At 38.6% G+C, this 14924-nt stretch overlaps 1 protein-coding gene and 1 long non-coding RNA gene across 7 annotated transcripts in view; one reads left to right on the top strand and one right to left on the bottom strand.

Moving 5' to 3' along the window:
• Positions 1-7448, top strand: part of LOC131439151 (sestrin homolog) — a 119225-nt gene extending 111777 nt beyond the window's left edge. For 2 of the 6 annotated variants that reach the window (XM_058609839.1, XM_058609835.1), the window contains exons 4-7: positions 370-552; positions 620-1197; positions 5160-5454; positions 5506-7448. In XM_058609839.1, coding sequence (XP_058465822.1) covers positions 370-552; positions 620-1197; positions 5160-5454; positions 5506-5628 — 1179 coding nt within the window. In that variant the 3' untranslated portion in view covers positions 5629-7448. The remainder of the gene's footprint in view (positions 1-369; positions 553-619; positions 1198-5159; positions 5455-5505) is intronic. The other 4 variants (XM_058609837.1, XM_058609838.1, XM_058609840.1 and 1 more) reach the window with 4 other exon arrangements.
• A 3265-nt stretch (positions 7449-10713) lies between these two features.
• Positions 10714-11400, bottom strand: LOC131438329 (uncharacterized). Its single transcript, XR_009230923.1, has 2 exons — positions 10948-11400; positions 10714-10849 (listed from the first exon to the last, which is right to left on the bottom strand). It is a non-coding gene; the product is annotated as an uncharacterized LOC131438329 (long non-coding RNA).
• Between the last annotated feature and the right edge of the window lie 3524 nt (positions 11401-14924).

The raw sequence follows: 14924 nt of genomic DNA on the forward strand, positions 1-14924 counted from the left end.
TGAGCAAATAACAAACCACCGACTTGGCCTCGATCGAAATGTGAATAGGCGGAAAGCGAAAGGACACTCAACTAGCGCTTCAGACAATAACAAATGGTCTGCTAGAACTTATCTTATTTATACTCTTATATACAAACAAAAAATATTTCCTGTTGTTTCTCTTGGCTATTAGCAGCAGACGATCGACAAACTTCACCTTTCTTTATCTCACGACTTTTTCTTTTTCCATCTGAGGCTATTGTTCCGATACTGTGCAAATACCGCCAACCCGAGAAGTTTCAACATGTTCGGGCGGCGTCACGCGTCTGTCACCTTGTGCTATCCAGTCGGTGTAAATAATTACTCACACGTTTTTCTAACGTTTCGCAGGCTGCTGCCAGACACAAATGTACCTATCTCGTCAATTTATATGAAAAGGAATTTCTGCTGCAGGGTGGAGATCGAAGTTGGCTGAAAGGTTTGGATTACATTCCAGCCAAGCTACGTGCCATTAGCGATATCAACAAAATCCTAGCCCACCGTCCCTGGCTGCTGAGTAAGGAGCACATAGAGGTAATTGAAGCTGCCGTTGGTCATTGAAGTTCAAAGCGCTTTACTTATCGTAAATGTCTTTTTTCAGCGCTTGACCAAAGGCCAAAACAGCTGGTCACTGGCGGAGGTAGTCCACGCGATCGTCCTGCTAGCCCACTTCCACTCCCTGTCGTCTTTCGTGTTTTCCTGTGGTCTAACTCAGGAGCTGGACACATCTAGTCAAAAAATCGAAAACAATAACATTGTACCGCAAAAGACTGATCTAGAGCATCTGAATGGAACAGACGGTAAAGCTTACCTTCCCACACAAAACGCATCACATGCGCCACTAATGAGCTTACATTTCGTAGCAGTTAGTATACCGCAAACCGAGGTGACGGTAGACGCTCTGATGCAACGCATGAAGCGACTATCGGAGAAAAACACCGAATGTACGGAAACAGAGCTGAGCAACCGGTTCAAGAATGTCGAAATGCAGGCCGCTGAACTGCCGGCAGTTGTGTCCCGGGAAGGTGCTGTCGATGTGCCCCAACAGATCGGCCGCTACGTGGACGATCCGAACTTCACCTATCAGGACTTTGCCCGCCGTGGAGCAGAGAATATTCCTCAGACGTTCCGGATACAGGACTACTCGTGGGATGATCACGGATACTCGCTGGTGAACAGGTTGGTGTCATTTTGGATGTTTTAGAAGGTCCAGTTTTGTTACTGTTTATTGAGCATCAAATTTTTGTCATGAACACCTCCACCATTCGATAATTCTTGTCCTCAACCTTCACATTTCATGACCTAATTTAGCTGAGTACACAAACCGTAAAAAGTTCAATTTACCGTCGCAACACCCCTTTTCTTATCCGAATAATGAAGACAAACACGAGAAAAGGTCCTAAGTGCAAATGAGAGTTTCTCTTTCGATTATTACGGTCCTATCGGTAATCCCTCGCTCTAACTCTTTACCTAGAAAAACGACTGAATCCATCGACTTTCGATCAGTAGTTAGACAATTGTTGGAAGTTACAGCAATATGCCGTAATAATAGAAATAGTAAGTAAACAAGAAGAAACGGTCATTTGCACTTGGGAACTTTTCTTATGTTTGTCTTCTAATGTCGTAATCGCATATCACAACATGTTACCGAATTCATCATACTGCACCCCATCGAAAGAATAAGAGTTATTCCCAGTCTCGAAAATCTTTCGCACTGTGAGATGAACAAACAATTTCTTCGTTGGCATTAAAAATGTGTGATGATGGCATTGAAACCTTTTTACATTTTGAAAAAAAAAATGTCAAGGCCAAAATAGGCTTCAGTTTCTGCAATGACCTCAGCAATCGACGAATATTTTTTTTCCCTGGAGAAACCGTTTTCAGGTTTGGAAGTCGCTTAAGGCCAGGTCTGGAGAATATGGGGGAAGGTGGACCAATCCGTACCGCAAATGATCAAATTTCACCGTTTTATGTTTTATCAGGACACGAAACTCGTCTTTTTCTATAGCTTGATGAAAACTAAAACTCGTCTGACACGATCAGCTGTTATTCAAATACTAGTGGATAGATTGTCATGATATTTGATACTGAGCCATCTAGAGGCTTGTTCTCAACAAAAATATTCACGAGAAGCCCGGGACGTTTTATTCCATGTAGTACATTCTATATCAGATAAACTGGTCTGTGTTACTTACTTAAATACACGAACCTATTCTGTAAGGTTTGGCATGTTATTACTTTTTCCCAATTAAGTTGATTTTTTTACCAATTTTAAATGAATCAATTGAAAATAATGAAGAATTTTACTACAGTGAAAATTTAAAGATCCAACGAGAAAATACTGCAACTTAATTTTAGGTTTGATTGTTGCAAGTTTTATATATGGTAAACATACCTAGTTTTATAAAATAATTTCTTAAGCCTCTCTACGGAGCCCTGATTTCAGCATTCCAATGAAAAGGGAAAGTTATTACGAAGTTTAATGGAACCAGAAAGTTTATAATGGTCGGGTTTGCGGTTCAATGCACAGGGAACTGGTCTTACAGGAAGGTCAGGAAGGGACGTCATTAGAACCGTAATGTTTTTGTACACTAAGGCTGTGAACCATTTCGCGGTTAATTTTAACTATTGGTTGAAATCTGACACTTGAGTTGTTATTTTGTGTCGAGTAGTTAAATTTAACTACAACTGCGGCCCATTTCAAAATTTGACGGACGGAAAGTTATTTGGGTTTATTATCAACTGGAAATAGTTTCAACTAAAGAATTTATATTAGAATTTTCATTGCAAGATTTTGTTCAGTGTTGGAAAATAACCATCGATCTGTCAAAAATAATCATGCTCTCGAGTAGGGTTATTTTTGACAACATCAAATAAATCGCTCGAATGTCAGAATTTACCCAAAAGTTAAAATTAACCGTTAAAGATAAGATTTGATTTGTAGATCGCTTTTGTTCAGGATCTGTCACAGACAACGCCAGTCATATTTGGCATAGTCAGAGTTTTGAATTTATTCCATTTTATGTAATTTAGATATTTTTTGCCAGACATAACCCATGGAATCGTACTAGCGTGCCTCTTTCTGTATCGAGTAATTATGGAGACAACCCTGGGAACAGTAGTCAATCGCAAGACCGAGGGAAATAGTAAAATTTTATTCTACTTTAAAAATTGTAATTCTCTAACACATTATACTAACAGCCCTATCTTTAAGAAGTCAGTGATCCCCTTGTTATTCGTCGATACCAAGCTATAAGTTATGCAATCAAACTTTTTCATGATACTGGCGTGACAAGAATAGGGATATATCATTTAAAACGATTAGTCTAATTATGCAGATTTCATGAAAAAATGGTCAGAGAAATCTAGAACAAGCTAGATTCGAGTCCATACGAAATCGTTTTGTTAGTAATTTTAATTTAAACGAAGTAACCGGTTTTCCAATTCAGTTCTAGCGGACACGATGTGTGGAGTGTGTCAAATCAAAGCAATCCGACATTAATTTGAATTTGATGATAACCTACCTGTAAAAGTCCCGAACTAAAGTATCGTTCCCAAAATCGATTAATTGGCGGTAATCGTTTGCTGCATTTGATTAGGATTCGATTCAGGAATTATTACACATCCGAAATGGTCTTCGTAATGACTTAATTGAATGTTAATGAACATGAATATGAATACAAAAACGAAAGTCGGGAGCAGTACCGTCTCAAAAGAAGATACACACGTAATATATAATAATTGATTGCTTGTTCCTATCATCGTTGTATTTGGCAGCGAGCTATATTGTTCCGTGGCCTGCTTGGTTTAGAGTCGATGAAGTGAACTTTATCGTTAATGAATGAATGAGATAAATAAATGAAATTTCCAAAGAAGTATAACCAAATAAAAACATTAGAAGTGTGAAAATGTTATTGCTTCAACATTACAAGATCGAGTCCTCGGATTCGGCAATTGAAAAATCGATGTACAAAAAAACTGAAAGACATTGAAAACAATGAAGGAAAAATTTGGAACAAACTCATCGGCAAAAAAAGATTAGGAAAATAAAATTGTGACTACCTCACCGGTAAAAGAAATGCTCAGCCTGTCATCATATTTATCCATCTTCAACAGCTTGACCTGACAGATTAAGCATTTCTTTTACCGGTGGGGTAGTCACAATTTTGTTTCCTTAAATCGAATTGTTTTTAATGACTTACACTAGGTTCTATAATTCGATATCAGAAGGGAAAAGCCCGGTGGAGTTAGTTTCTGTCAAACTTGCTCTCCAACAGGCATAAAACCTCCTCATCTTTAGCATCAACAGATTACAATCATCCAAATGATACATTTCACTTAAAAATAGCATTTCTAAACTAACTAAAACTAAAACTAATTAGATAGTAACCCTAGGAACAATTTCTTGATAACGTTTCGTGATTAAAGTCGAATGAATTGGAACAGTGGTTGAATATTCGGCACATGCTGGCAAAAGGCTTGTTATACCCATAATTAGCATAGGGGGTCCTAAGAAAAGAATAGTTTCTAAGATTACGGTGATGGATATCTATTTGTAAAAGCTGTAAGAGCTCGGAGCAGTCTATTCTTGATTGGAGGAGATCAGCCACAAAAGTAGCCTTGCTGACGTCTCGACGGACAGATAACAAATCGAGGTCAATCAGTTTGCATCTGGCATGGTAACTTGGGAGGTTCCAAGGGTTTCTCCAAGGAAGCCGACGCAAAGCAAATCAAACAAATTTCCGTTGAATTGCTTCAATGCGTTGGATATCGTTTTGGTAGTACGGTGACCAGACAACCGAGGCGTATTCGAGCGTAGAGCGAACTAAGGCACAATATATATTTATATTTATCGGTAGCCAAAAAAACAGATTGCGAAAAGACATAGATCTACGAACAGGACTCGAAACTGCAAAGTTTGTGCAGTATAAACAACTGATCTGCCAGTTAATAATAACCTCTCAAAAATCGCTGCGGTCAAAAATGGCACCTTTTGTACACTCTGCACAGTCCATGTGATTCTGTACTTTCTAGTCTAACCTAAAGACATTTGAGAATTATTGAGCCTCTTCGTAAAAAAAAATAACATTAGTATCTCTCGACCATACTCTCAACATCATCTCGGTCCCCTTTCGTTTCAGGCTGTACAACGATGTCGGTTTCTATCTGGACGATAAATTTCGTGTAGCATTCAACCTGACCTACTACACCATCGCCGGTCGAACCAACGTGGATACGTCGAAGTTCCGGCGGGCGATCTGGAACTACATCCAGTGCATCTACGGAATCCGGCATGACGACTACGATTACGGAGAGGTAAACCAGCTGCTCGATCGGACGTTGAAAATGTTCATCAAAACGGCCTGCTGCTTCCCGGAACGGATCACCAAGAACGACTACGACAGCGTTCTGGTGGAGCTGCAGCATAGTGAAAAGGTTAGTACTGGAAATGACCGGTGACCGGCGGTAAACTGTACGATTGTGTAGTTATTTGCGATGCCATTTTCTCACACTTTACCACAGGTTCACGTCAATCTGATGATACTGGAAGCTCGGAACCAGGCGGAACTGTTGTATGCTTTACGTGAAATTATGCGTTACATGACATGATTCTAGAAGTCACACACACGCACGGCGAGATTCAACTTCAGCGGAAATGCTACTGTTTTTTTATCATGTAAAATAGGAATTAATGTAAAATCGATTATTTTTAAACTGTGTCTTCAGGAGGCAACAGGCAGTGAAACAGAGAATTTATGTACATCTATGTTATTGACCTTTATATGTATTTTTAAGAACAGAGGAAGAAAATGTGACGAGACTAGCTGAAAGCTGATTGGCAAGAGATTTGTCCGGTGATATAAATGTAAACTCAAATAAAAGCATAAAGGCTTAGATGATAAAGGTACTTGTTGCAGTCGAAACCAATGAAAGTGATTGGAGCCATATTTCAAATAAGTAGAAATGGCTAATGTTCAGGGCATTACGTTAAATTACGTTAGTATAGTAAAAGCAACAGGTTGCACGATTTACTCGTTAGATAGAGAAAACAGTAACAAATTTATTCGATAATCACAGAGAAATGCACAATCTAATCATGCGAATCTATCAATTCAACGATCGGATACTTTGCCTCCATGGCGCTCATAACAAGAATAAGTGATCAACCAGAAATGGAAATTTCTATTGAAAAATTTAATCTGAACGGTACTCAGGAAATCAATCGGGATAGAAGAACCCATCCGATGTCGCTCGGAAACCCACTGGATAGTCAGAATAATAAGGAACATTTTTCCATCTTCATAGTAAACTTTGCAACTCGAATGAAGAATTTTCTGCTCATTCTTTTTTCATTCGACTGAAATACCTCAGTTTACCTTATTGAGTGATGTTTTTTTTTAAAAATATGTTGAATAGTTGGATCTCAAATCAAAATTCGAATTTGTTTTTAGTATGTCATCTAGTTCGTGTTCGAAATGATTTTATTATGTTCTGTAATTCAAAAAAAAACACAAAGATAATTATGTCAACCATTTGAAGATCGCGCAAATAAACCCAGATTTTCAGAGTTAAATATTAATGAATTGACATTGATCGATTGTGTCGAACCTAGTCCATGAAACAAAAGAGAAAATACGCTCTTTATAGAAATGAAACAAATAAACCAAATTCATTACTTTCTTCGGGAAGACCAATTGGAGAAACTTATCAATCCGTCGAAAACGCATGTGTTCAAACAGAAGTGAGCGAGTAAATATCACACATTTCAGCATTCATATGAAACACATGTCCATGGCAGCATTCAATCCGTTCTTACTAGATCCAAAAATCCAGAAAACACACAGCAAAATGTGATTCGTTTGTGATGGAATGTGCCAAAAGTTTCTTTTCTCAGAATGTTTGAAACCAATTACTTCAACCACATACAGTAATTTGTCAAATAGTGTTCACTGAGAGAAGCCTCTACTGAAGGCAGGTCCTTATTTTAACAGATACTACACTGTTGAGTCACAAGTCAGTAATAAACAGAAAAGAGAATTGTTGATCATTTAATTGTTAAAGTTTTGTTAATCATACTGAGAGATTGTTTCACTCTAGTAGCAGGAAAATCCAATCAAGGATGATAATGCTAAGTTAAGTAAGTATATATTTTTTATGTTTTGTTGAACACTTTGAAAAAAATTCTATTCGCTGATGTGGACACCATGAAATATCCAAACATATATACCTCTGCAGGTACTGTGGAAAACTAATCAGAGTAGCGATAATAATATTAGTCATAACACGAAAAGCACTGACCGCAACGAGTCTATAAACAAAACAAATAAACACTGCGTAGGAATATTTTGAAACATAAGCGACGAGAGGAAATCTGATTGATTTGCTGACATACACTGTCCTGAGAATAAACTGAAGGATCTTCAAATTAAGTCGTTCGGCTGCTTTTTTCGTAGGAATGTTGAGAAATTCGTTCTGATTCAAGAGAAATTGTTGCGGTTTGGCTTTTGCAGAGTGATGAAAATCTCTTGTTTTACTGGATTGAAAAAACTGTAGAACAAAATTTTGGTCCTAATTTGAGTTAGTTCTTCTACTCATAATCTTGAAAAATCCGCAAAAAAAATGTTTCCTTCGATACTTCGATACGATCATTTTATTCAGAAAAATGCCTTAAATGGACTGATATTTAATTATTCAACTTTAACTCAACGACTGCGTTTTGCTAAAATTAGGCCGTTTCTGAGAGTATTCATTGTCATTTAATCGACACTAAATATCTCAAGGCCAACAAAATAAAATCATGATTGCCAGCTGTCCCAGAATCAATCATTCACATGAAACGATAAAAGGTAAGGAAGAGAGGCGATGTTGATGTTTTATCTACTTTATGGAAGGATAACGACTCATCAGACTCTTTCCTAGGTTTCACGGAATTGGAGATTTGGGTGGGTATGAGATTAAGGATTCAATCTAAGCTAGCTAGGGCGTATTTAAGTTTAACGTATCTTATGATCAAAAAAGTACCAGAATTTTCATTTCAAAATTCCCGCGCTTGTCCAATCGGTAAACTTTTATTCTCTCAACGTTGGCAACACTTCTATACACATTCTGTCAAATTTTGACGCATATCGTACGATTAGTTTTTGTTTGGCGTCTATACAAAGAAGTTGAAAAATTTTCGTGTGGCGATTTTTATAATGGATGGTTTCGGCTCGCCTTCGAAGCGCCATTCGTTCGATTGTTGTGCGGTTTCGACGTCATATTCATAGATCCACACCTCTTCACCAGTTATGATGCATTCAATGAATGTGGGGTTACTATCTGCGTTGGAAATCATCTCTCTGGTCACATCAACACGACGCTGTTTTTGAATGAAATTCAGCTTTTTTGGCACCAGCCGAGAATCGACGCGTTTCAAACCCAAAACATCAGTTAAAATGTGTTTGGCTGATCCATAAGAGATGCCCAACACACAGTTCTGTACGAACATTTGGTCTTTACGGTTGTGTTTCGATATCGCTCCTCTACGGTTTATTCGAGAGTGCCTTTTTCGCGAACCGGGAATAATTTTCCTTTTTATCGGTCGTTTTTTGCATTTTTAGAGTATTGCCCAATCGTGTTAGGCCACGGAAAAGTTTTTTACCGGGAAATCCAGTGAATCTCGATAAGTTTTCCGCGAGTTGAAGTGAACAACCAACCGCGTGCTCGGGACAGCCATCTTGCTGTTCCCGGGGCCCGGACCCTGCCACCGGCAGCGATCAGTGAGATACCGCATGGACAGTTGAGTGAAACGTAAGCAGTTTGCTACCACGTGCTTCGGTACGCCATTGCTACCGGGGCACGGGGTCAGCCACCCGGCGCGAGGACGCCATAGTGATTCTAGCCGAATAATCGGCCATAGTGAAGCCGAAATTGTGCAGTGTGAGTGCTAGTGAATCCCGACCACGTGGATAGGTCGTAGAAAGTGTACTACCAATACTACCCGATCACGTATAAAAATCGGGTAGTTACCCTAGAAAACCCGACCACCGGATAGGTCGTTAAAAAAGGAAAAAAAAGTGTCAGTTTTCTTCGCCACCCTCCCGACATACCGAATCTCCTGAAAAGGCTGGAGGAAAGAGGGACGGAAAGCGACCTCACCGTTCCGTGGGTCATCCACGGGGGGCGGACCCCCCGGGATGTCGACCACGGCCTCAATCACAATCACCAGCGAGGTATACCGGACCCCCTTCATCCACGACCCACCCAGAAGCGGCCATCCGCCGGGGTGTACCCCCGGGAATGTTCACCGCGGCCCCGTAGACATGGACAGATTCTGCCACACATGGACGGATTCTGTCAACACCCGCTAGCGGCCATCCGCTGGGGACGAGTCCCCCAGGGATATTCTCCGCGGCCCAGAATGATGTCAACCCACACCCGAACCCCCCGAAGCCTGGAGTGGAGCCTCCAAGTACAGCAAGAAAGATGTTCACCACGACCTAAAACTGTAATACCCCTACCGAAAATCTACTAAAAACCCCTAGTTTTAAGCTTTTTCCCTTACACATATCTCTCTCTTTCTTTCTTCTTTTTTTCTCTCTCTCCTTCTCTCCTTCAATAGTTCTTAAAACAATAAACTGTAAACACACTTCTCCCTCTCTCTTTCCCCTCTCGACTCATTGAAATGTAAATTAGACAATGAAATTACTACTCGATGTAAACTCACCCCCTTCCCCAACCTCCACCCCTTACAATACCCTTCCCCCCCTAAAATCTCCCCCCCCCCCCAACTGATACAAACCCGGCGAAAAGACCAAAATTTGATTAAAACCGGGTATAAATAAAAAACTTATAATAGCAATCTCTCTAATCGGTACAGAACGATTTTGCAACACGATTTGCTTCGCCGATTCAATGTTTTCTTCAGTAACAGATGTTGTTAGGCGGCCAGGGATCTCATCATGATCCAAGCTTGTACGACCACCTTTGAAGCGTTTATACCACTCGTATGTCTGTGTCTTTTCTAACATTTTCAACGTTTCGGAACACTTAAATCCATTTGCAACACAAAATTTGATGCACGCACGTTGTTCTAAATTTTCATCCATTATAGAAATCGCCACACGAAAATTTTTCAACTTCTTTGTATAGACAAACTGTCAAAATTTGACAGAATGTGTATAAAAGTTTTGCCAACGTTGAGCGAATAAAAGTTTACCGATTGGACAAGCGCGGGGATTTTAAAATGAAAATTCCGGTTCTTTTTTTATCATAAGGTAAGTCAACAAAAGCAAACATCAAAGCAGAAGGATAAATATTATTTCAAGAAGTTTTCACAATATGTTTTCTAGATCGGGAACCTAACCCAGTCACGGATACAAGGCCGCGTGGAAAGCGTTAAGTAATATACACGGTACACACTTAATTTTTTTAGCTGAGTCTCGGCAAAAAAATGCCGAGATTCGCACAGCCGAGTAATCAGCAATCATCTCGGCAAAAATAAAATTACTGAGCGTCTCGGCACCCTAAAATTTGACAAACGTCAAATATTGCCGAAATCGTCAGCATAAGATTTACTGTTTGCTCAGTGAAACGTTCACTGAATATTCGGCAATCCAATAAAACGAAAAAATGAAAAAAATAAATTACCGAATCATCAGTAATTAAAAATCTAGTCAATTAATTTTGTATTTTCTCAACATTATAAACACGCCATTCAGGATAAAAAATTCATTTTATTAACACTTAAAGGAGGCTTACAAATTTGTTGCCAGTAGTGCTTAAAGCCTACCTGAAAACATGTAGCATAAATAAAAAGCGGCGTTTCCAGATGCGGCCACCTTGAGTCGAGCTGGAAATATGAAAATAAAAATATGCATTGATTTTCGGCTTACAAAAATGTTCAATATTTAATGATGCATATACGGATTGTTCAAAGAATAAACTTACTTTGATCTATTGAATTATTCCTTGCATTGGGTTATTTTTTCGCATATCCCCCAAAGTTTTGTCTCGAGGACGCTTTCCACACGGTTCCACCCTTCTTCGAAGATTCTCCATTTTTTCACTCGAGAATTTCATTAGAAAATAATCGCACAATGCGAAGCGAAAATGTAACGCGGCAATAAATGACAGCTGTCGTGCTGAATCTCGGCAACAGCTAGCGCATATTCCGAAATCTCGGCAAACGTCTCTGCTGATGTCGGCATATCTGTTGTTTACTGATAAATTCAGCAAGCAATTATGCCAAATTTCGGCAAAGTGAAGCATTTTACCGAAATATCAGTGAATGCATTTAACGAAGTTCAGAAACATGCGTATTGATTACTGAGCAATCAGCAAATTTAAGTGTTGCTGATCAGTTTCGGCATTTTATTATGCCGAGCTCAAGAAATGGTTTTAAGTGTGTATATAGACTTTGAAAATAAAGCAACTAATCCTAAAACCTTCAAAATATGCCTCAGTTAGTGATGTATTTTTTACTCGATTAATCAAAATAATCGATTAAAAGTCTGAAGTAATCGAGTATCTGTAATCGATTAACGACAGTGTCACTAATCGAGCTAATCGATTAATAGCAATCAATTATTCGAGATTTATATCAGTTAGGCTGTGAACCATTTCGCGGGTAATTTTAACTTTTGGTTGAATCTGACACTTGAGTGGTTATTTTGATGTTGTCAAAAATAACTCTGTTCGAGAGCAAGGTTATTTTTGATCAACCAAAAATTAAAGTTAACCGTGAAATGGTTCACAGTCTTAGTAGATAACGTTTAGCCTTAGGCTACAGACATAGTGGGCGCGAGAAGCGAAGCCGAGCTGGTGACTAACATTGGCAAATCAAAAACAAGAATAATACTAGTAGTTAATCAAAAGGACTCTTTTAGAGTACAAGTGAGAAATCGGCTCAACTTTCACTCTGATAGGGTCCCTCTGTTTTGCTGTAAGTACGTCTCCTGCTTTGGTCAGCACCAAGCTCGGCTCAGCTCCTCGCGTTCACTCTGTCCGAAGCTTTAGTCTGAACGTTGCTATGATGAGAGTTGCACTTTCACTTTTTTTTTGCGAACTTCAGTTTAAATAATGATTTTTGATCCATTCTGCCTACGGTTACAATGTTCATACATTTTTCCATCCGTTTGATCATAGATATTATTGAATTTTCTAGACATTTCAACCACATTTTCTCATATTACATTTCTTACTGTATACACTAATGGTAAAGATTTGGTATTCAACACAGATTTTAATTTGGCAGCTCTAATTCTGTTTAGAATAATTTGATCAATTAATTGCATTAATCGAATAATGCTTAATAAAAATCGATTACACTAATCGACTCCTCTTTTATTAATCGAATACCTAATAATCAATTGATACGAAAAATCAGACATCACTAACCTTCATTCGTGCGAAATTTCTTACCGGTGAGCATTTTTTCCAGGTCTGCGAACAGCGAGTAGTCGCTGGGATCAAAATCTGACAAATGCGGTGGATGTGGGAGTAATTCAAAGTTCAATTCATGTAGTTTTGCCTTTATGTTGATTGACTTGTGACACGATGCGTTGCCTTGATGAAACAAATTTCTTTGTCATATGCAGTCGTTTCTTTGCAATTTTAGTCATCGAACGCTCTAATAACGCTATATAATATTCACTGTTGATAGTATTTGCATTCTCAAGATAGTCGATAAATGTTATACCACGCACATCCCAAAATACCGAAGCCATCACCTTTCCAACCGATTGTTGTTCTTTCTGGCGCTTCGGACGAGGTTCACAGTTGCTGTCCACTAAGACGACGATCGTTTTGATTCTGGAGTAAAGTGATGAATCCATGTTTCATCCATTGTCACATATCGACGTAAAAATTCTGGTTTGCTACGTTTAAGCATGACCAAAAACTCCTCAGAATCATCAACACGTTCTTGTTTTTGGTCAACAGTGAGCAAACGCGGCACCCACTTTGAACAGAGCTTTCTTATAGTCAAATGCCAACACGTTCTTTTGATTCCTTCACGATGTCAGCTAACTCACGCAACTTCACTTTTCGATCATTCAAAACGATTTTGTGGATTTTTTAATGTTTTCTGGTGTTACCGCCTCATTTGGACGTCCACTGCGTTCTGCATCATCGGTGTCTCCACGACCACGTTTGAAGTCAGAAAACCAACGTTTTATTTTTATTTTTGATGGAACGGAGTCTCCATAACACTTTTCAATGCTTGAACGGTATTTTTTTCGCATCAAGAAGCAGTGTAAAATTAAAACACGAAATTATTTTTGATCCATTGTTCTGAACATAACAAAAATAGCGTCACTCTTAGCACAATAACTCACAAACTAAGGAATAGGTGGCTGCAATAAAACTAGCGCCATCTATGTGTCAGGCCCAGTACTTTTCAGCCCATGTGTTATGTAAGACTTAACTTATCCATTCACGATATGTGGCTTTTTTGTTGATTTAAGAACACAGGATTTTTGTCTTGTACATGTCAAGTACTCGAAGTTCTACTTCCAGATATTATGCATTGTTTTTTTGTGCATGTCTGTAAGGCATGCAGATTCTAGCAGACTACAGTGTTAGTTAAAAGCAGCATCTGACCTCGTTTTCGCAAGACCCTAGTGTTCCAACAAATATGAACCCGTTGGCAGCTTCGTGCCGTGCCAACATTTACATCGAATTTAACTGCTTACACGGAGAACTCTCAAATCACTAAAGCTAGGGTTCATATGCTCCAAAATAGTAATAAAAAGGTGCTTCCGGTGAGCCAGTTGTAGAAAGGAACCCTCATTGTTCAGTTTCATTTTGATTGAGGGCGACTCATATCTTAAGAGGCAATCTGCAATCTTAGGGAAACAGCCATTGTTGCAAAACGCAAAAGCAGTTTTCTTCGCCGTCGTAAAGCGGAAACTGAATAGAAAAATATCAGTTTATTTGGTACATTTTTCTTAATAAATTGATGATCCATCCAGCAGTAGCAAAAAAATTGGGGGGTGTAGTGTATTAAGTATTTGCTAACAGTGTGAATTTGAGGCAAAATGTTTCGACTTTTACAGAAATAGACATTTTTCGACAGGCAATAAAAATATAATATTGATAACAGCTTGAAGATGATCGATATAACAACCCAGTAAATTATCCCCAAACTTAGCGCATTTACTTTTGGCAATACAAAGGTTATAAAGGTATTTTTTATTTTTCTTCACGAGATTAGATATTCATTGCACAGGTGATCAAATGGATGAAGTTTGTGGAGTGTACCTTTAAAACCTGTTTTAATCCACCTAGTGGCGTAATGATGCCTTCCTCATATCAATCATACTATCATATATAATACTGTGGTATTCTTCAAAATAATTTTCTTCGATTCTTAAAAAAATAACCGAAATCGGTTTGTTTGACCGTTTACTGATAAAAACTATCAATTCGAAAAGATTTGAGGTCGATTTAGATTTTTTTTAAGGAAGTTGGATCCGCATGAAATTCAGGAATTACGCATGGCACCACAGGACCTTTCATTTGAACCTAAGTTTGTGAAAATCGGTCGCGCCATCTATGAGAAAAGTTAGAACACATATTTTCTTTTTTTTTGCACATTTTACCCCATAACTCCCGAACCGGAAGTCGGATCCAAATAATATTCAGAAATTTTGTATGGGACCACAAGACCTTTCATTTGAATCTAAGTGTGTGAAAACTGGTTAAGCCATCTCTGAGAAAAGTTAGTGCACTTATATTCACAATTTTTTGCACATTTTATCCCATAATTCCGGAACCGGAAGTTGGATCCAAATAATATTCAGGAATTTTTTATGGGACCACAAGACCTTTTATTTGAATCTAAGTTTGTGAAAATCGGTTCAGCCATCTCAGAGAAAAGTTAATGCAAAAAAACGTTACATACACACATACGCACATACACACAC

This window comes from Malaya genurostris, chromosome 3 (genome assembly GCF_030247185.1).
Source record: "Malaya genurostris strain Urasoe2022 chromosome 3, Malgen_1.1, whole genome shotgun sequence".
NCBI lineage: Eukaryota > Metazoa > Arthropoda > Insecta > Diptera > Culicidae > Malaya > Malaya genurostris.